The sequence below is a fragment of the Pongo abelii genome, chromosome 4 (genome assembly GCF_028885655.2).
Source record: "Pongo abelii isolate AG06213 chromosome 4, NHGRI_mPonAbe1-v2.0_pri, whole genome shotgun sequence".
Taxonomy (NCBI): Eukaryota; Metazoa; Chordata; class Mammalia; order Primates; family Hominidae; genus Pongo; species Pongo abelii.
The window spans coordinates 188,771,650-188,794,096 of NC_071989.2; the positions used below are offsets into that span (position 1 = coordinate 188,771,650).

The following is a 22,447-nucleotide window of genomic DNA, read 5'->3' on the forward strand; positions in this document are numbered from 1 at the left end:
TCACCTGGTTCCTGTCGCGTGCATTTGTGTACCTGATCTTCTGAATGAAGTAGAATATGAGCCATGCTGAAGAAATAATCATCAAAACAATAAAGGATATTGACACGAAGACTAGAGAGCCACGGCTGAAGTTCTTCGGTGGCATTCGAGTTCCAACAGCTATTGTCATTTGTACAGAGATGTTTTTCTCCAGATAACTCAAAATATCCTTACCCCTCAATTCCGTTATCATGACAGCAATAATATCTCCAGTGCCTGTAATATAAAATAAATATATCACCCAAGTGACACTTGAAACTCACAGAAACATCAAACGCATCAACACGCTACTTAGGTAACTACTGTCATGTTTGGTAATGGAGAGGGTATGCAAACTCCACTTCTCAACTGAAATGAAGATGCAGCCGGGTATGCTGGCACCAAGTAGGAACATGTAATTTGTTGTGTGGTACTTAAGACTTAAACAGACATAAGGCATAGAACGATTGCAGTGTTAAGAAACATATTAACTTGTCTGACAACTACATTTAAAAAAAAAAGATTATTAAACCAGCCAGATGTGACAACAGACAGCAACATAACATTATACTGCAAAAGAGAAGTGTATCAACATCATGGTAGATTTACACTGTAAAACCTTTTCTATTTTAAAATGATCTTCAGAAAGTCTTAATTCCTTAAGAAATGGAGTAAAGTGCTGTTTTTATAGCATAAATTGGTACTTCTTGCACTAATCTAGGAACATTCATGGAGCACCCACTGTCTGTAGAACTAGTGCCAGGAACAAAAACAAGTACAGGATACCAAGCTTTCTAATCTCACTGAGACAAGGGACACACAGCTGGCAACAGAGCTACAAAGTGCCAAATGGTGCTAACTTTTATTAGTGACATCTGAAACTAACTTGGGTCTTATGTCCAGACTTGAGTGGAGTTGAGGCTCCTTGCTAGTTTACCCCAGAACTCTTCTGAAAATCAAACGTTCCACAGACAGGTCCAGGCTTCAACATTCTGGACTAGTTTGGCATCTAAATATCTCCAGCCTCTAACAGTTGTCCAGAGGTCTGCCCACAGTCACAGGCTATGCAAGTTAGTTACGAGGACAGTCTGAAGTTGCCTTATAGTTACCTAGACCTTTCCCCTACATAATTTCCAGAAGTAGTAACATTAAAGGAATTGAATACCTCTTCCTATGGACAGCAGGAAACTGCTATCCCTTTCCTCCTCCACAAAGGAAATAACTTCCCACTGTCTTTTAAGGAAACAGAGAAACTTCTATCAATCTATCAGCAATTGTCCTTTCATAAGCTGAAGCTGCCGGTGGCAACATGTAGTTTCTACATTTGCCTTCTCCAGAGAGCCCCTGAGAGAGACTAGAGGTCATTAGAAGGGAAATAAATATTTTATTTTGGGAAAGAGAAAATTATAATCACTTATTTGAATTTGAATAAGGTTTGTACATATCAATGTAAACCAACAAAACAATCAAGCAGAAGTCCCCAAAACTTGTCCTTTTCAATCCTTCTTCAATGAATAACACATTGAAATATTTGGTTTTACATGTTTCATTTACCGTATTTAGCTAAAAAAACCATCTGTGTGTTACATGCACTCACAAAAGACTACACGCAACTGAAAAGAAATTCAACAGGGCTGGGCGTGGTAGCTCATGCCTATAATCCCAGCACTTTGGGAGGCCAGGGCAGGTGGACTGCTTGAGCTCAGGAGTCCAAGAACAGCCTGGGCAACATGGTGAAACCCTGTCTCTCACAAAAACAGGAAAATTAGCCAGGCATGGTGGCACGTGTCTGTGGTCCCAGATACTCAGGAGGCTGAGGTGGGAGGATCACTGGAGTCCAGGAAGTTGAGGCTGCAGTGAGCTGAGATCATGCCACTGCACGCCAGCCTGGGTGACAAAGCAAGAGCCTCAAAAAAAAGAAGAGAAATACAACAGTAAAAGGAGTTTTATGGAAAATGTAACCCAATGGAACATATACCTTTTTACTACCTTACTCAAAATTGTTATAGCTACTTTATTAGAATAGCAGTTTATCAGAATACCGATTAAAAATCCACAAAAAAACTATAAAATTAAAGCAAGCAATAAACATCTAATTAATATCTAATTACCTTTCTAAAATAAGAGTTGTGATCAGTAAGTTAGAGACAATCACAAAATAATGCTAAACCACTTTAAATTTCCCTTTAGAAATCTCTTAAAATGTTGTTCAACGGCCCATAATCTGTGGTATAAGATACCAGGTATGGCTATAAAGTAACTGAGACGGATCCCACAAACGACATATGACAATCAGTCTCATTGCTTTATAATCACACCAGATACAAACGGTTTTAGAAATCAGTTGAGGCTCCCTCTTGAAGACTCAAGCTGGAAAAGGAGTAGGGAAAGCTGAACAGGTAGCCAAGGAAACCAATCCATGTAGTTCTATTCAAAGAACACTACATAAGAACACCAACTAATTTCAACGGGAAAGCTGTTTGGGAAAAGAAGTGTATAATTATTTCAACCATCCATTCAACAATATTTATTGAGCACATACTATGATCAGGCTCCTTTCACCTCTTAAAGAGAGTAGAAAATTACCTGCTCTTGATGCAAAAATCCACACGCCCTCAGGAGCAAAGGGGAGCCTTTCGGACTAGGGAGAGAAGCCGCTCGCGGTGACGTCATTACACCAGCACAGAGAAGAGCCAGGCAGAGGAGCCCGACCCTGCCGATCGGGCAGGAGGACAGCAGAACGAAAGCCCGCCACCAACTTGCAAAGGACTGGAGTTTTAGGTCTTAAATCTTGTACAGAATCTGGCGAAAGTTATATAGGAGTCCCCTCCTAGGAGAAAGGGCCTTCTCCCCATACTCCACCCCTAAAGCCTGATAGGGCTCAAAGACCCTGACCTAAAGCTGCCTCAGACACTTGACTTTTAAAGATCTGAGGAGCTCTGGCCCAGCTTCAGGAGGGATACACACGCCAAAGGAAATGTAGGCTTCAGAATAAAGGACCAGTCAGAGTAGGCAGTGACTGATAAGAGCGAAGAATAATTAGACTGTAACGCTGTAAATATCAAAGCACATTTGGGACATGCCCCACCACTCCCACGTCCCAGGCCCTGGGCAAACACTGCTAGTAAGTCATGGTGGCCGTGCTCCCATGTACTTCCACACGTCTGGCCACCAGCACTAACTGTCAGAGATGGCAATCCAGTAAAAGCCCATCTGTGATCCCTGCTTCCAACTATTTTCTTGAGAAACTTCCCCCACTGTCATTCTTTAATGGGAACTTCTGCTTCCACTGCTTGAGTTTGGCTACTTTAATAAACAATTCTATTCTTTCCACTTTCATCCTGAGAATCTTCAAACCCACAGAGCAGTTCCAATACTGTGAGAACACTCATAGGCCTTTTATTTAGATTTGTCAACATTTTGTCCTTTCTATATTATTTATTTTTGCTGAACCAATTAAGAGTGAACTGCAAACACATGACACTGTATTCTTAAATACTTTCACGGTCCCTCCTGAGAACAAGGCTAGCTACGTGGCCACAACTCATTTACTTATCCTCAAGAGATTTAACCTGTTTTCTTTAATAGATGGTCCATTTTCAGGTATCTGTGGTGATGACTTTAATAGTTGTTTAACTTGTTTAGTTTTGTGTCCAGGATTCAATCAGGGCTGTCGGCATCACGTCTCATTAGTCTCCTTTGATCTAGAATAGTTCCTCAGTCACTTCCGGTCCACTGATCACAACACTGACCTTTTTAAAGAGTCCAATCCAGATGTTCTGACCATGCCCCTCAATCTGGATTTGATTGTTTCCTAATGATTAGATCTCCAAATTAAATATTTCTAGTAAGAATACCACAAAGTGATGGTGTGTCTCAGCTCATCACATCAGGAAGTGCAGGCCGGGTTGTACCTTTATGTTTGGTGGCAAATTTTATGACTTGGTTATTTTGGTATCTGCCAGGTTTCCTCACTGTAAATAAATGTTTTCCTCTTAATTAATAAGCAATCTGTAGGCTGATACTTCCAGATTGTGTGACTAGCCAGTTCCCCAAAAACCTTTCACTCAATGCTCTCAATATCCACTGGTGTTTGCCTGAATCTGTTACGACAATGGTATTTGTAAAATTCTAATTCCCTAATGCTGTGGTTTCTTCTACATTTTGTAAACTGATTCTATAATCAAAGGCATTAACAACATTTTCTACTTAACTTTGTTTCCCATTAAAAAAACAGAAATGCTGGGTGGGCAGTTTTTCTGGAAAAAAAAAAAGAAAAGAGCCCCCCATCCCCATCAATTCTATTTTTTAATGAGGAAAAAAAGTGGGAAAATATGGTAATACTGCTATAATCTTGACTACAAAATCAGTTTTGAGAGGCCAACAGAACGAACCTCAGAAATAAGCTCCTTTGGGCTCTGGAATCGGAGGCTCTAGGTTCAAATCCCAGCATGGTACTTAACCTCTTTGAACTTCAGTTTCTTCTTTCAAAAAATGAGAAACTACCTGCAGGCTTCACAGCAGATGTTCAGTAACTGCTGCAGCGTCATGAGCTGTATTAGTCCGTTCTCACACTGTTACAAATAAATACCTGAGACTGGGTAATTGAGAAAGAAAAGAGGTTTAGGCTGGGCGTGGTGGTTCACACCTGTAATCTCAGCACTTTGGGAGACCAAGGCGGTGGATCACCTGAGGTCAGGAGTTCGAGACCAGCCTAGCCAATATGGCGAAACCCCATCTCTACTGAAAATACAAAAATTAGCCGGGTGTGGTGGCAGGCGCCTGTAATCCCAGCTACTCGGGAGGCTGAGGCAGGAGAATTGCTTGAACCAGGGCGGTGGAGGTTTCAGTGAGCCGAGATTGTGCCACTGCACTCCAGCCTGGGAAACAAGAGTGAGACTCCATCTCAAAAAAAAAAAAAGAAAAAAAGAAAAGAGGTTTAATTGACACACAGTTCCACATGGCTAGGGAAGCCTCAGGAAACTTACAATCATGGCGGAAGGCACCTCTTCACAGGGCAGCAGGAGAGAGAACGAGTGCAAGTTGGGGAAATGCCAGATGCTCATAAAACCATCAGATCTCATAAAACCATCAGATCTCATAAAACCATCAGATCTCGTGAGACTCACTCACTAGCCATGATTCAATTACCTCCACCTGGTCCCACCCTTGACATGTGGGGATTATAGGGATTGCAATTCAAGGTGAGATTTGGGTGGGGACACAGAGCCAAACCATATGATGAGCTAATCCTACTTGTATTATTATTACTCACAGAAAGCAAAAGAAAACGTTGTGGGAAGAAAATCAAAAGGCCCCTACCACAGATTTTTGGATGCCCATTCTCTCTTCGCCCCCTGCCCATTGCTCAGAAAATGCCCCGGGATCTGCTGACCAACACAATCCTGCCAGCTATGAAAGAATTTGTGCTTTAGTTCAGAAAGGGAGTCTACCCAGCTGGGAAGAGTCTGAAATCTATGCCCTCACCCCCTTGGCTTCCCTCCACTCCTCCTGGGAGTAAACCTCAGGGCAAGCCCAGTGTAGCTGAGCAGCCAATAAAGGAAGATCCAGGAAGAGAACAAATGAGCTGTCTGAGGGACCAGGCTGCAAGAGGAGAGAGGTGGCTTTACCATAAGCATTTTTACTATTGGTTACTCACAGTGGCATTAGTTATTCCTATAGAACCTATTATACCTAAAGCAGAACACCATATACTTTAAGTGAAAAAGATTAAAATCACTTTGAGGCCGGGCGGGGTGGCTCACGCCCGTAATCCCAGCACTTTGGGAGGCTGAGGCAGGTGGATCATGAGGCCAGAAGATCAAAACCATCCTGATTAACACGGTGAAACCCCATCTCTACTAAAAATACAAAAAATTAGCCAGGCGTGGTGGTGGGCGCCTGTAGTCCCAGCTACTCAGGAGGCTGAGGCAGGAGAATGGCAAGAACTCACGAGGCGGAGCTTGCAGTGAGCCGAGATCACGCCACTGCACTCCAGCCTGGGCGACAGAGCGAGACTCTGTCTCAAAAAAAAAAAAAAAAAAAAAAAATCACTTTGAAGTTCCAGAAGGACTGCTGCTGAGGCAACAGTTAGGTGTATTCAGGGTCAAGCTGCACATGGGGCAGAGCCCTGGCTGCCTGTGTGTCAGGGAGACTGCTGGCTCCTGATCCCAAGACTTCTCATCTCACTCCACTGACTTAATGAAAGTCCTTCTCAAATGTTCATACACAATACTTTCAGTTCTTCAAACCCAATCCTCATCTTTCTCTTCACTGATCCCTTACAGAACTCAAGGGGGAAAAACAGATACATTCTACATTCTTTTATGAAATGAATATAGCAATAATTCTGACAGATGGAGGTTGTATCAATTATAGATTTCCTGCTGAGACTTGTCAGTAGTTTTCCTAAAATATAGATCTGCTCTGTCACTCTGCTTTCAAAAGCCTTTGATGTATCCCTTCTGTCAAAAAAATAAAGTCCAAACTCTTTCACTGGACACTCAAGCACTGGGGAGCCAAATGGCCCTGAGGGTAACTGAGTCATGGAACGGTGAACACTCTCAGACCCAGTGAAACTGTTGGGCAAAGTGACTGCAATAGTGGTTCATGCAATCTGGGCAGGACGGAGAGGTGAAGCCAGGAGGGAAACTGGGAGAAAACTAAGAAAGGGTCCAGGGAACTGGAAGCTTCAACAAAACTAAATGACAGGAAGAGAGGGGAGAAAGGGAAGAGGCACTGGTCAGGGCACAGGACACAGGAGTTTGCAACTTGAGATGTAACAATTCTGGGAGATGAGGAGGCCCAGGGAGCAGCTATGGGACCAGGCTCCTGGAGAAGGGAATGACTGAAGGGCCTGTGGAAGGAATTTTAGGTTAGGTGTTCACTTTCCAGGTGGATTCTGAAGTTGCCCAGGATGGTGGCAGGACCACTGATGAACGGGGAGCAGTGACAGGCGGGGAAGCACATGACTATGGAGAGGAAGAACACGGTCTGCTGCACAAAACTGAAAGTGAAGTCTCCCCACGTGGAAGTGACTGGTTTGGACGTGCTGTACACCACCACAACATATCCCTCAGCACCCACAGATGCACAGCAATGACCAACTTGTAATTTTGCGAATGCTTGAACCTGAACCTCCTGCCATGCGGCTGCCAGGAAGCTGAATGTTTAAGCCACTGAGTGGTAGTCACTCACTGATAATTCCTGAGGACACTGGGCTACAGCTTGTCACCAAAAGCCAAGGGTCTTCTTTTCTTTCTTCCTTGAACAGGAAGTTCTTCAATCACATACAAGTAGGGCCAAGGGGCCACAGTACAGCACTTGAATGTCAGCTTTTCTTCTTATGCTATCTCTTGACTGTATGTCAAGAGAAAGAAAAGGGGGCAGGAGCAAGGACCCGCCCAGAACAGAAAGCTTTCTTCCTTCACACAGAGGCAGAAGGGGGGTGGGCACTGAAGAGGACTAGCCACCAATCAGTGGAGAGCCACAGACTCTCAGTTAAGAGTTTCCAGGTGTTGCCAACTTTCAACACAATACAGGAACTCCTACAAATCACTAATCCTCTCAACTGAGCAGTTCTATCCACAGGTCACCGGGATTTAAGTATTAGGTCTTCCTTCCTTAAAATCTTTTTTTTTTTTCTTTTGAGACGGAGTCTCACTCTGTCGCCAGGCTGGAGTGCAGCGGCACAATCTCGACTCACTGCAATCTCTGCCTCCCAGGTTCAAGTGATTCTACTGCCTCAGCCTTCCAAGTAGCTGCGATGGCAGACGCGCACCACCAAACCCGGCTAATTTTTTTGTATTTTTAGTAGAGACGGGGTTTCACCATGTTGGCCAGGATGGTCTCAATCACCTGATAGGATGGTCTTGATCACCTGACCTCGTGATCCGCCCACCTCAGCCTCCCAAAGTGCTGGGATTACAGGCGTGAGCCACTGCGCCCAGCCAAAATCTAAATTTCTAAACATCTGTTTGTGGCTCGTGGTTCTCTCCTCTGGAAAAACACCACTGAATAAACCTGTTTTTCATTTATTGATGTATAAAATACCATCAACCACAAGGTACATCATTATGTATCATGAAGAAAAAAATCTGTCAAGAAATTCTAAGATGTCACGGAATATAAGAAACATTCCCACTTTAAGTTGCGCATCCCAGAACCAATGAGAATTCTTCAAGATAACAATTCTTAAAATGTGCAAAGACAGCCTCCCTGGGTCCCCACTTCAGTCTTTTTTCCATACTAATTCTAGAGTCCCAAATCATTTACTTAAAAAAAAAAACAAAAATAATTTTTTAAAGAATCTAAAACTTACAGAAAAATTGGAAATATCATATAAAAACTTTTTTTAAAAACCTAGAACCATTCAAGACTAAGTTCCTGGCATGATGCCTCATCACCCCCGAATATTTGGTATTTTCCTACAAACAAAATTTATAAACATAATCCAACCCCCAAATAAGGAGCTTAACACTGATGTGTCACTGTCATCCAATCCCAAAGTCCATCCAAGCTTCTGCAACTTTCCCAATAACGTCCTTTACAGCAGCCCAGGTCCGAGTCACATGCTGCACTCAGTCATCATGTCATAGCCATCTCTGTCAGTCTGCAACTGTCCCTCGGTCTTTCTTGGTGTTTGTGACCTTGGCACTTTTGAAGACTACATTCGGCCCAGTTGATCTGTCAAAGGTATTTCCCTGTGGCTACATTCAGGTAGGGTGCCGCTGGCAGTAACAACACGGAGGTGAGGCTGCGCTCTTTTCAGTGTACACCACCAGGCGGCCGACAGCTTTTTTTATTTGCCATTACTGATAAAGTTCACTTTGATAATTTGGTAAAGGTGATGTCCTCCAGGCATGTGCACCGTGAAGCTCCTCTTTTCCCTTTGTAATTAGTATGTATCCTGTGGGGAGGTGCTTTGAGGCTAGGTAAATATTCCATCCTCACGAAACCTTCAGTTTACTTTTACTTTTTAAATCAGTATAGATTCATGGTTCCTATTTTATTCAATCAGTTGAAACAGCTACTTACGTTATTCATTCTGATGCTGAAATTCTAAATTATGCTTCATAAGACCCTGTGTACACAGCTTTCCTATCTTATTCTTTTCTGGACATCAGTTTTCCAGTGTCTTCACTTATGTAAATGTGAACTACAAATACAATGCTTTCAGTATCAAGAGTAGCATGACACTAACATCTCCCTACATCTGATTATGTCCACAGGGATACAGCCTAAGATTCCAATATAATGTTTTGAAGCCACGGCACACATCAGTGCACACGGAGCTCACGTGACTGAAGGTTCTCAGGCATTCTCCTTCTCCACTTGAACTGTTACTTAAGCCACGTCTCCACAAACCTTTGCTATACTAGTTTTAAACAACCCATTTGCAGGCTGACTTAATGAATACTCCTCTTATCTATGTTTCAAGATTTCACCTCCCTAGTTTTGTGCCCCTTTCAAGTAAGATGCTTATATTTATGCTTTCTTACAAGTTTTTGATAAAAGAATTTTAAATGGGTGGGAAAAGAAACATTAAGTAGACAGTTCGGCATTCTAACCAAGGCAGATTCAGGTTGGGAGGGAAGTGGGCTACAGAAGCTTTCACGCCAAGCACCAGAACTCTAAAAGACCTTCAAATCTGTTATTTACATTAAAGAATTTATAAATCTGAGAGTTCAGTGAGCTGAATAATTAAGTAAATAGATGTAGGATGGCGAGTGCCAGGTTTTTCATTTAGGAGTGGGAGTTTAGTGATAAGAAAAGAGAGAGAGCTACAATGATCCATGTGGCAATGTACTAGAATTGGAGACATAACTATGAACTCATTGTTAGCTTAATATCAATGCAGATGATTACAGATAGAAATATTTATAGATATGTATATATGCAGGAGTTAGGATACACGCATGTATTTCCTTGTTCTGTCAGCTAAGAAGGCCCAGAAGCAACAGGCATCTCGGCAGTAACATCACATCTAATGCCCGGATCTTGGTTTTTAATACCACTCTCCAATAAACAGAAACCAGGGTTCCTTGGAGAAACGGCTGATTCTAGGACTGATGTGTCATTGCTGATGAAGTTCAATAAAGCTCAAGGGGCAGAAAATATATGCAAAAGGAGCCTGGCACATCTTACAGCACCAGAAAGTAAGAAAGTGCTCAAAAACTAAACCAGACCAAAACAAAAAAACAAAAATCCAACACCCACAACAATTGAGGCATATCAAAGACACAGGAGCCAACACAAAGAATCCCCAGTGGCCAAAGGTGGGATAATTTGAGTAACAGAGTTGTACTGTATTATAATCCAGAGTGTAAAATAAATACCCATGGGTCCATACTGATATAAATAAATGACTGAATAAATTAATAAATGGAGCAGAGGCAAATCACCCATGCAGAAAAATTCCAAATAATTATGTAGATACTCCACCCGAAGGGAGATGGAGCATAAATCCCCACTTATTAAGTGTGGGCTGTGCACAGTGATGTCAAAAGTTATCGTATGCAAGGGGGAAAAAGGAGTTAACTTCACAGTGGAGACCCTGACAGACACTACCTCAGCCAGGTGACCAAAGTCAACATCACCAGTGATACTTCACACTGACAGCACATAAACTTGGTATGACAGGATGCATGCTAATGGTACTTTACAAATCCCTGTGGTCTTCCTTCCAAAAATGCATATCCCTAGCCTAATTATAAGAAAACTATCAAACATGTCCCAGTTGAAGGACACTCTACAACACGCTGGGCCAGCAGTCCTCAAAGCTGTCGAGGTCATCAAAAACAAGGGAAGTCTGAAAAAGTATCACAGCCAAGAGGAAACTAATGGATCATGATGACTAAATGTAATGTGGTGTCCTGGGTGGGATCCTAGAACAGAAAAAAAACTAGGTGAAAACTAAGGAAATATGAATAAATAGACTTTGGTTAATAATTATGTATCAACATTAGTTCACTGTGGTACAACAAATCAACATGTTACATGGTACCTAAGAGGGGAAACTGGGTACAGGGTTTGCAGACATTCTTTGTACTATCTTCACAATTTTTCCATAAATGTAAAACTGTTCTAAAAAGTAAAGTTTTTTTTTTAAAGATTCATTATATAAAAGGGAACAACTTCTCATCAGAAAAAACGTAAGCCAGAAAACAACAAACAACACCTTTAAAGTGCTGAAAGGAAAATTCTGTCAACACAAAAATTTATACCTGTCTTTGAAAAATGATGGCAAAAAAAGACACTTTCAGATAAATAAATGTTGAGAGAATTCATCATCGGGAGATCTGTGCTGCATGAAATGATTTAAAAAACGGGAAATGACACCAAACGGAAACTTGGAAATTCAGAAAGAAATAAAGAACAGCAGAACTGTTAGTATGTAGGCAAATATAAAAGCCTTCCATTTTTTCATGAGTTTTGCCATTCCCACTCCCTTCACGAATGAGGGGCCCCTTTTCATTCTTCCTCTAAACGCTCCTCAAACTTAAGCATCTGACAGTGGGTCTCAACAAGGGCAGTAAAGCTCTCCCGGGGGTGTCTGGAAACCCTGTGGGAGGGGTCTCTATGCTGTCACAGGCATCGAGGTGTGCCACCAGCATTTAGCAGGCACATGCCTGGGAGGTGAAACACTCTGTAATACAAAAGACAGACCTGCAGAGCAAAAGAACTGTCCCAAAATACCCCTTGCCTTGTCCTCCACTTCCATCCTGAATCGAGAAGCACTGTAAGCATCAGTGCGGGGTAGAGATCCTCACCCAGACCTGTAACACCTACAGCCTAAGGCTGCATGATCCTCCTTAGCAGCTGTGCCAGTGAGACCAACTCTTGAGATCCTAACTCCAAGGTCAGGTCCATCATCATATGAACTGCTATCAGTTAAGAACATCCTCCATCCTGGAACAGGATCTCTAAAACAGTATTTCAAACCCATGTAGATCCTTTATATGATTTTACCTTCCTCCTCTTCTGCTGCCAGTGAGGAAAGAGAAGCACAGAAAAGACAAAAAGTAAATCAAGTGACAACTTCAAACAACCCACTTGGGACACGCAGACTGCAAGGAAGGCTAGAGGACAGTCTCATGTATCTGCTGGTGGAGGCACTCTCCAGTTCCACTTCAGATTTAAAGAAAAAAGAAAATTAAGAGCTTATGAAAGTTTTAAAGTGGAACCATTGCATTTATTTTTTTAAAGGCTATTTTTATTTTTTAAAAGCTACTGCTTAAGTGTTTCAGTTTTAGATTCTGATAATTATGAATTTTTTTTAAAAAATGTATGAACCAGATGGAAGATACAGTAGAAGCATGTGCAAACTCAGGCAAAAATATAAATGCAATTTAAACCCTTACTTCCTGCCACAGCAGTACACTTCAACTCCAAGCTCCATCTTTTCTGAGGTAGTTAAATCCATATTCAATTAGAAGCTAAAAAACTTTAAATGGTAAAACAATAGTATACTTACATTACTCATTTTCTTGATAGGCATTTAGAATAAAGAAAATAGATTTACGTTAAGTGACCCAAATTACTGATATGCAAAGGTATTCTACAATGTGTTTGTGATTTCTTTTTACTTGTTTTCATAAAGTATTTTTTGTATTCACAGTGAATTTTCTATATTTTACAAAGTGTGACATTTTTCTATTCAGTGCTAGATAATAAATATAGAGCTAAATACGTTTTTAAGAGAATATGATGGAAAAAAGGTGAAGAGCCATTCAACTAATTTTGTTCAACCATCAAAAAAAAAAACCCCAGTAAGAAGCATCTGATATTGCTGATTGATAAAAAGATTAAAAAGCAACATTATTATTTGGTTACATGTTTATCTAAATTACTTCATCTTCCTTTCAACAATGGAAAGAATGTCCACAAAATTCTTACAGACATACAGATAAAACTACAGCTAATTCTATCAGACAGTGATTTAACACAACTTAAGATGATTAAATAATAACAGTAAAATCTATATAAATCTTTAAAAACCAGGAAAATAAATCCATAATTTTCAGACAAGTATGCATTATTGTAAACTATCCAAGAACCCATAACTTCCCCTTCATACTACCACAGATCCGCTAACTACATGACAAAGAACTCACTCTGCTAACCAGAGGTAACAAGTGAAACCACACAATGAGTAGCCTTTCCTGTCAATGACGTCATGGACAGGGCACTGGAACAGACGTCCTTCAGTCACCAGGTGAAGGGCATGCTTTAGAATGAACAGGACCAAGCTCTTGGTTGACAAGGCAAGAAAACAAAATACTTACACTTGTATTAGTACATACAGTATATAGGGAATACTTATATTCCAATGTGGAATTTTAAAATTAGGTATAAAACACAGCCTTAAATGAAAAGAAAGCTTAACAACCAAACTAAATAACTTAATAAAATCATTTCAGTGCAACCCATATTTATTTTGTTCAGGGCATTTTGCTGACCACTGCAGAGAACCGAAAGACATGACACAAACTTTAACTTCATGAAACTCTGGGCTTTTCCTTACTGCCAGTCAAGTATGCAAAGAATGACAACATGAAAGGAAAAGGACACTACTGTCATGGAGGTACAGAGAGGGCTCTGAAGACTGCAGGAGCCTTGGACTATAAACTCAGTAAGGGCAATGATCCAGGTTTCTCTCCTTTCGACTTTTACCAGTTCTTACTAGTTCATATTGAAATGCACAGCACAGAGAGCTGCCAAACCACTGCTTCTGCCCTACAATGAAGGGAGGGCAAAACTGGCACATAAGCAGGACAGGGTGAAAGCACGGGTCTCTGGGTCCATCCCTTGAGACTGTCTGGGGTGGGGTGAGGGGAGGATCCTGGAATCAGTGTCTTTCCAATTACCTTATGTGATTCTGACACAAGAGTTCTTGAATTTCTGTAGACAGCACTGCCCTACAGGGTGAGAAGGGTTATCTGTGGAGGAAGGGAACTGAGTAACACATTGATGAGCCTGGAAAGCAAGGAGTTGCCAGTGTAGAATGACTTTCTCTGAGTATAAGCAGAAACAGAAAGGCAGAGAGCTATGGGTATGGCATACAAAAGTCAGAAGAGGATCATAATTCTGGAGATTTACCGTGAATGCCTGGGTGAAAAGACGAGACCCAGAGAAGCTTCTGATGGTGTGTGTGTGTTCTCTGTGCTACTTAACCTGAACTTCTCACCCCATTCTCAGGACAGGCTTTCAGCTAGTGCAGCTCGCTGGACTGAAATGGGACCTTTCTATAACCACTGTCCCTCTCACCCTGAGCATGGACTCCATTAAGAACCCTAGCAGCCAGGACACATGCCTTCCTGCTCCACTCTTCCTCTCCACACTTCACCTGTGGGGCTTCTGTTGCCACCACTGGTTCCCTCCACACTCCCATCCAATGCTTCCTGCTGGTTTTCCTGGTCCCAATTAGATGGCAGAGAAGAAGCTAGGAACCCTGCTAGCTGCTTGAGACAGCTGCCATCACTCAGCGGGGCTCTGGCTGCCCGGCTCTGTGGCTGCTGCAGGTGTGAGACTGCACACCCTAGTGCAGCGTTGGAAAGCACAGCTTAGGCTGCATCAACCTCATCGAGACCACACCTCCCTTCTTTCAAATCCTCCTGTGTTACTAAGCGACAGTCCTTGCTTTAGGCACACTTCTGCTCTGAACTGAATTTACTATTACCCTATCCACCATGTTGAGCTGTGCTGTTTTCTTCCTGTACTTAAAATTCCTTTTGTTTTGCTTTTCCCCACCTCAGATCCTTCACTTACGAGGGGCCTTTGGCCTAGAATACTCTTCTCAACTCCAACTCAGATGCCGTTTCCTCAAGGCATTCCTCTCTGACCCCTTGGACCTAAGTCACTTCCCACAGTCATGACTTCGTACTCAATGTTCATCTTCTCTGCTTGTTATAACTCCATGGAAAGAGGCACCATGTGTGTCTTGTTCATGTTTGGAACTCTAACAAGAGTTCAAAAAACAATTAGCATATAGAATCCAAATTTCTCTACTTGCAGTTACCTGATTTTCTACACTTCCTTCAGACTCCCTCTACTCTAACCAGATTTTTGATTCATGTGGTTCCCCTACTGAAAGTATTTTCTCTTTCTGGTCAAATCCTAAGTAATCCTAATTATTTACGGCCTAGCACAATGAATGCCTCCTATATGAAGTCTTCCAGACCTGGGTCAGAACCCTTTCATAATAATACTACGGCTGATCCCGCTACGTAGGTATGCAAAGTTAAGCACTGAGTGGTTCCCCAATGACTTCATGCATGTGTGCTTCCCTAAGGGAGGAAGAGTTCCTGGCAGACACTCACTTGCACATCCTTCCACAAATCCCCAAGTGTCCATCACAGAATGCCTGGCACATAGCGGGCATAAATCAATACCTGTTGATTAACTATTTTTTTGTGCTAGATATATTTTAAACAATTAAGTTATATGGAAAAACACCAGGAGAATGAAGAAAAAGTATACTTAGAAATTTTTTTAAAGTGCCAATCTCAAAATGAAAGAAATAATTGATTTCATAATTTTATAAAAGCTACTGCTTATTCCAGGCACAAGAAAAATTGTACAACTGTTATACATTACAGTTTGTTAGCTCAATAAATTTTGCAATCACCCTCTTTTAGGTAGGCGAGGATGCCAGTTTAAGGACTCGGTTACCCGAACTCACAAGGCTGATAACCAACTTGGTCTAAGATTCAAATCCCAATCTTGTGACTGTTTGACATTTATGCCAAATTCTTTTCTCTATTTTAGAGGTACTGTATCATCCAACTAAAACTTATTTTTTCTTCTATAACTAAAAATGATTGAGAATGTCATCAAAAATTAAAATCTGTGATAAATTATTAAATATGATTTTGGAAGATGAACAACCAGAAGAAACTGAGACAGCTATGGAAACAGATAGTGATCTATAAATTGGATGAAGTATTTCAATAATGTTTTTCTAAGGTGATGAATATGTGACAGGCAGCATCTCCACTGAGAACAGAATGAAACCAAGAATTTATTCTGTCTGGAAAACAGGACACAATGGGCAACAGCCTAGAAGTTCAAAGGGAAAACAGAAACGGCTCAAAGAAAAAGGATAAAAGCTCTAACCAAGAACCAAGAATCTTTTCACACACTAAGATGAGTAGTTTGCAGATAATTCACAAATTCCCAAACAAAATGGCATTTTTACTAATCTTAAAAATAAAAGCAATATTATATTGCAGAATTTTTTTAAACAAATGGGTTTACTTCCATTGCTTTTGTGAACAATACATCCATGTAGTCCAACGTAGCTGGGACTTCAGGTGAGCGCTACCACGCCCGGCTAATTTTTGTATTTTTAGTAGAGACGGGGTTTTGTTATGTCTAGAACAGGCTGACCTAGAACTCCTGGACTCAAGCTATACCCTGCTTAGGCCTCCTAAAGTGCTGAGATTACAGGTGTGGGCCACCATGCCTGGCCACTATCCACCTTTTTTTTTTTTTTTTTTTTGAGACAAGGTCTTGCTTTGTTGCCTAGGCTAGAGCGCAGTGGCACAATCTCAGCTCACTGAAACCTCTGCCTCCTGGGTTCAAGAATTCTCCTGCCTCAGCCTCCCAAGTAGCTGGGACTATAGGTGTGTACCACCACGCCCGGCTAATTTTTGTATTTTTGGTAGAGATGAGGTTTCATCATGTTGGCCAGGCTGGTCTTGAACTTCTGACCTCAGGTGATCCGCCTACCTCGGCCTCCTGAAGTGTTGGGATTACAGGCGTGAGCCACCACACCCAGCCACTGTCCACTTTTTAATACCATTCTATCCTTATATGCTCTTTCAATTTCTATCTTGAATACTCAAAATATGAATAGAAGTAACAAAAGATCACCTCATGAATACTTGCTTTGTCTCTCCAAGTAAGAATACTTGAGGACGTACAACTGAAACCTTTTTCATTTTAAGAATCTTGTATTTGTGTTGCTTTTGAACTTTAGTTTGCATTATACTTTTAAAAAACAGCTTTAATGAGGTATAATTTACATCCTACAAGACTCATCTTTGTAAGTGTACAATGAGTAAAATTATAGGGATGTGCAACCATCATCACATCCAGTTTTGGGTCATTTCCATCACCCACCAGAAAATTCACTCAAGCCCTTTTTAAAAATACATGTTCCCTTTTTGGTGTTTTATTTTTGTTTATTAAAAGATGGGGGGTTTGCTGTGTTGCCCAGGCTTAGACTTGAACTCCTGGGGGCAAGGGTGCTCCTGCCTCAGTCTCCGATGTAGCCGGGATTACTGATGCTTGCCAACATGCCAGCTCCCTCATGCTCACTGCAATTAATCTTCATGCCCAGCTCTACCCTACAGAGCCACTAATGTGCTTTCTGTCTCTGTATGTTTGACTTTCTTAGACATTTCATATAAATGGAATCATATAATAGTAGCCTTTTGTGTCTGGCTTCTTTCGTTTAGCGTAACGCTTTTGAGGTCTATCCATGCGTCAGGAGTTAATTCCATTTACAGCTGAGAATACCACCAGGTGAACTGTGCAGATCCGCTTACAGGCAAATTTTCTTCCTCCTTGGCCACCCCTGAAATAACAAGACCAACCGTCCTCTTCCTCCTACCCTCTAAGCCTACTCAATGGGAAGAAGGACGAAAACCATTATGGTGATGTGACCAACTTCCACTTAATAAAAAGTAAATATATTTTCTCTTCCTTATGATTTCCTTAATAACATTTTCTTATATAACAGCACATAACATATATAACAAACAAAGTATGTGTTAATCGGCTATGTTATCAGTGAGGCTTTTGGTCAACAGCAAGCTATTAGTAATCAAATTTAGGGCCGGGCATGGTGGCTCACGCCTGTACTCCTAGCACTTTGGGAGGCTGAGGTGGGTGGATCACCTGAGGTCAGGCATTTGAGACCAGCCTGGCCAGTATGGCGAAACTCCAACTCTGTGAAAATACAAAAATTAGCTGGGCATGGTGGCACGCACCTGTAATCCCAGCTACTCGGGAAGCTGAGGCAGGAGAATTGCTTGAACCCAGGAGGCGGAGGTTGCAGTGAACCAAGATCGCACCACTGCACTCCAGCCTGGGCGACAGAGTTGAGACTCCATCTCAAAAAAAAAAAAAAAAAAAAAAAAAAGAAGTTAAATTTGGGGGGAGGCAAAAGTTATACGTAGCTTTTTGACTGTGTGGGGGTCAGTGTCCCTCCCTAACCTTCTCACTGTTCAAGGGCCAACTGTAATTGCTAAACTCTATTCAATTTTATGGACATATAACTTGTTTGTTTATTCACCAGTTGATGAACAATTGCGTTGTCTCTACTTTTCTGGCCATAATAAACAATGCTGCTATGAGCATTTGTGTGTACGTCTTTGTGTGGACATTTCATTGCTTTCATCTCTCTTAGATATCTGGGAGTGGGACTGCTGGGTCATATGGTATTTTTATGTTTAATGTTTAAATAAATTGCCAAACTATTTTCCAAACTGGTTGTACTATTTCACATTTCTACTCGCAATACATAAAGATTCTAGTTTATCCACATCCTCAACAAAACTGGTACTGTATGATTTTTTAATTATCATTCTAGAGGATGTGAAATAGTATTGTTTTGGTTGCATTGTTGTTTTGATTGCATTTGTCTAATGATCAATAAAATGTCTAATTATTAAACCCTTTGCCTGTTGTAAAACTAGGTTGTTTATCTTATTGATTTATAGGAGTTCTTTATATATTCTGGATGCAAGTCCTATATCAGATGTATGATTGAAAAATATTTTGTTTGTGGCTTATCTTTTCATTGTTTTAATGGTTTCTTTTGAATGACAAAGGTTTTTAATTTTGATAAAATCTAATTTTTTAAATAAACAGTGTTTTTGGAGTCATAGGCAAGAACTTCTTGTTCAAAATCACAGATTATCTTCTAAAAGTTTACAGTTTTACCTCTTACATTTTGTCTAATATCCAAGTGAAGTCATTTTTATATAATCTAAAGCCTTCCCTTCCTTCCTTCTTCCTTGAAACAATCTTGCTCTGTGGCCCACATTAGAGTGCAGTGGTGTGATCATGACTCAATGCAGCCTCAACCTCCTGGGCTCAAGTGATTCTACCACTTTAGCCTCCCCAAGTGCTGTAATTACAGCATGAGCCACCAGGCCCGGCTTCTGTTTTTAAATTTGCATGTGGATAACAATTGTTTCAGCACTAGTTGTTGAAAGACTGTCCTTCCCTCACTGAATGATCATGGCACTTTTGTTGAAAATCAATTGACCATAAAGATATTTTTTTCTAGATTCTCAATTTGGATCCACTGATCTATATGCCTACCCTTCTACCAATACCACAATGCCTTGATTACTAAAGTTGTGAAACGGAGTAGTGCAAGTCCTCTAATGCTGTGCTTTTTCCAAAATGCTTTGGCTGTTCTAGGTACTTTGCATTTCCATATAATTTTAGGATCAGCTTATCAATTTATACAAAACACATGCTATGATTTGCATAGGTATGTACCACAAGGAATTTACATATCCATTTTAAGATAACTGCCATCCCGACAATACTGAACAATGGAATCAAAGGATATGAAAGGTCTCTCCATTTATCCAGATTTTTTTTTTTTTTTTTTTGAGACATGGTCTCGCTCTGTTGCCCGGCGAGAATGCAGCAGCACCACCTGGGCTCACCACAACCTCTGCCTTCTGGGCTCAAATGATCCTCCCACCTCAGCCTCCCGAGTAGCTGGGACCACAGGTGAATACTGCTACACCTGGCTACTTTTTTTATTTTTTATTTTTTTGTAGAGACAGGGTCCCCCTATGTTGCCCAGGCTGGTTTTAAACTCCTGGGCTCAGTGATCCTCCCTCCTTGGCCTCCCAAAGTGTTGGGATTACAGGTGTGTGCTACCACACTTGGCTGAGATTTTCTTGAATTTCTCTCAGTAATGTTTGTAGGTTCAATGTGCAATTCTTACATTTCTTTTTAACAAGTTTTTGTTCTTAGGCTATTGAGAATGAACTCTTCTTAATTCATTTTTTGAACATTCATAGCTAGCATATAGAAATACAATGGCTTTTGGGCAGGCCCAGTGGCTCACGCCTGTAATCCCAACACTTTGGAAGGCTGAGGTGGGCAGGTCACTTGAGGTCAGGAGATCGAGACCAGCCCGGCCAACGTGGTGAAACCACGGTGGTGTGCGCCTATAATCCCAGCTACTCGGGAGGCTGAGGCAGGAGAATCACTTTCACTTGAACCCAGGAGGCAGAGATGGCAGTGAGTCAAGATCATGCCACTGCACTCCAGCCTGGGTAACAGAGCGAGACTCTGCCTTTAAAAAAAAAAAAGAGAGAGAGAAAGAGAAATACAATTGGTTTTTGTATAATGACTTTGTATTCTACATTCTTTCTAGACTTGTTTATTACATCTAGTGGCTTTTTAATAAATTCTATCTGATTTTCTACATACACAACCTATGAATAATGAATTTTATTTCTGCCTTTCCCAACTGGATGCCTTTTATTTTTTTCTTCCCTGTTTACAATGGCTAAAACCACAAGAAAAATGTTGAGTAAGTATAATGTTGAATACAAGTAATGAGAGTGGACATCCTTGGCTTGTTCCTGATCTTAGGGAGAAAGCAGTTAGTCTTTCACCATCAAATACGATGTTAACCGTGGCTTTTTCATAGATGCCCTTTATCAGGCTGAGGATATTTCCTAATGTGTTAAATGCTTTTTTTTTTTAAATCATGATGGGTACTGAGATTTTGTCAAATGCTTTTTCTGCACCTACCAAAAATGGTTAGTTGGCTTTTTCATTTATTCTATTGATTTTCAGATGTAAAAAAAAAAACAACCATATATCCCATTCCTGGGGTAATGAATCTAATCCATTTTATATGTTACTAGATTCTATTTGCTAATAATTTTAAAAGAATTTTTGTGCCTACGTTCGTAAGGGATATTGGTATATAGTTTTCATGGATCTCTTTGTTTGGCTTTGATATGAAGGTAAAAACCAGCTCCACAGAATAAGTTGAGAAGTGTTCTCTATTTTTTGAAAGTTTGTGAAGGATTAGAATTATTTTTACTTTAAATATTTGATAGACTGCACCAGTGAATTTCATGGGAAGATATTTAATCCCCAATTCAATTTCTTACTTATTATAGGTCTACTCAGATTTGCTATTTTTTCGAGTCAATTCTGACAATCTGTATATTTTTAGGAATTTGTTCATTTCATCTAAGGTGTCTAATTTGTCAGTATACAGAAAAAAGTAAACATAGCAGGTTTGAACTATCCTTTGAAAGGCCTGCTTACAATGTTGGCCCTTGGGTGGCATCTGTGAACATGGGTTTGGGGAGGATTCCCACCATTACCTAATAAGAGTGACTCACTGTGAGTGTGACTATGTGGTGAGTCCTGTGAGTCCTCTTAGTGAGTCACTGAACTTGTGGATGGTCATGGGGACCCCAGACATAGTTACCATAAAGTTCTTCACAATATTCCTTCATAATCCTTTAAGTTTCTGTAGTCAGTAGTGATGTCCTTTTTGAGTTGTGATTTTGGTAAACTGTCTTCTTTTTTATTGTCAGTCAGTCTATCTAAAGGTTTGTCAATTTTATTGATAGTTCCAAAGAACCAACTTTTGGGTTTCACTGACTTTCTCTATGACTTTTCTGTCTCACTCATTTCTCCTCTAATCTTTATTAACTCCTTTGTTTTACTGGTTTGGGGTTTTGTTTGTTCCTCTTTTTTATAGTTTCCAAAGGCAAAACTTAGTTTAATGATTCTATATCTTTGTTTACTGACCTAGGTATTTAAAGCTATTAACTTTCATCTAAGTACTGCTTTCCTAGCATCCTACAAATTCTGATGTGTTTTCATTTTCATTTGGTTCCAAATGTTTTTAAAATTTCTTTTTGATTTTTTTTATTGGACCCATGTGTTATTTAGATGTGTGTTGCTTAATTTCAAATACTTGGGAATTTCCCAGATTTTCTTTAGTTGTGGTTGAAGAATATACTTTGTACAATTTCAGTCTTTTAAAATATATTCAGACTTGATTTACAGCCAACCATATGGTCTATCCTAGAGAATGCTCCATGTGTGCTTGAAACGAATGTGTATTCTAGTCGGTATGTAGAATGTGCTACATATGTTGGCTAGGTCAAGTTGGTTAATAGTGTTGGTCAAGTTTTCTATATGCTTGCTAATTTTCTATCTAGCTATTCTATCAATTACTAAGAGTAGGGTATTAAAATCTCCAACTATAATGGTTGAAATGTCTGTTTCTCCTTCCCATTCTGTCAGTTTTTGCTTTGTGTATCTCAGGTCTCTGATATATGTTGGTGTGTCTGATAGTGTCCCACAGGCATCTGAGGCTCTGTTCATTTTCCTTCAATTGATTCTTCCCTCTACTATT

The 22,447-nt window shown here is 40.5% G+C and overlaps 1 protein-coding gene across 3 annotated transcripts in view; it reads right to left on the reverse strand.

Moving 5' to 3' along the window:
- The window catches only part of RNF130 (ring finger protein 130), a 157,381-nt gene that overhangs the window by 99,217 nt on the left and 35,717 nt on the right, over nt 1-22,447 (reverse strand). For all 3 annotated transcript variants that reach the window (XM_054556660.2, XM_002816320.6, XM_054556662.2), the window contains exon 3: nt 5-255. In XM_054556660.2, coding sequence (XP_054412635.1) covers nt 5-255 — 251 coding nt within the window. The remainder of the gene's footprint in view (nt 1-4; nt 256-22,447) is intronic.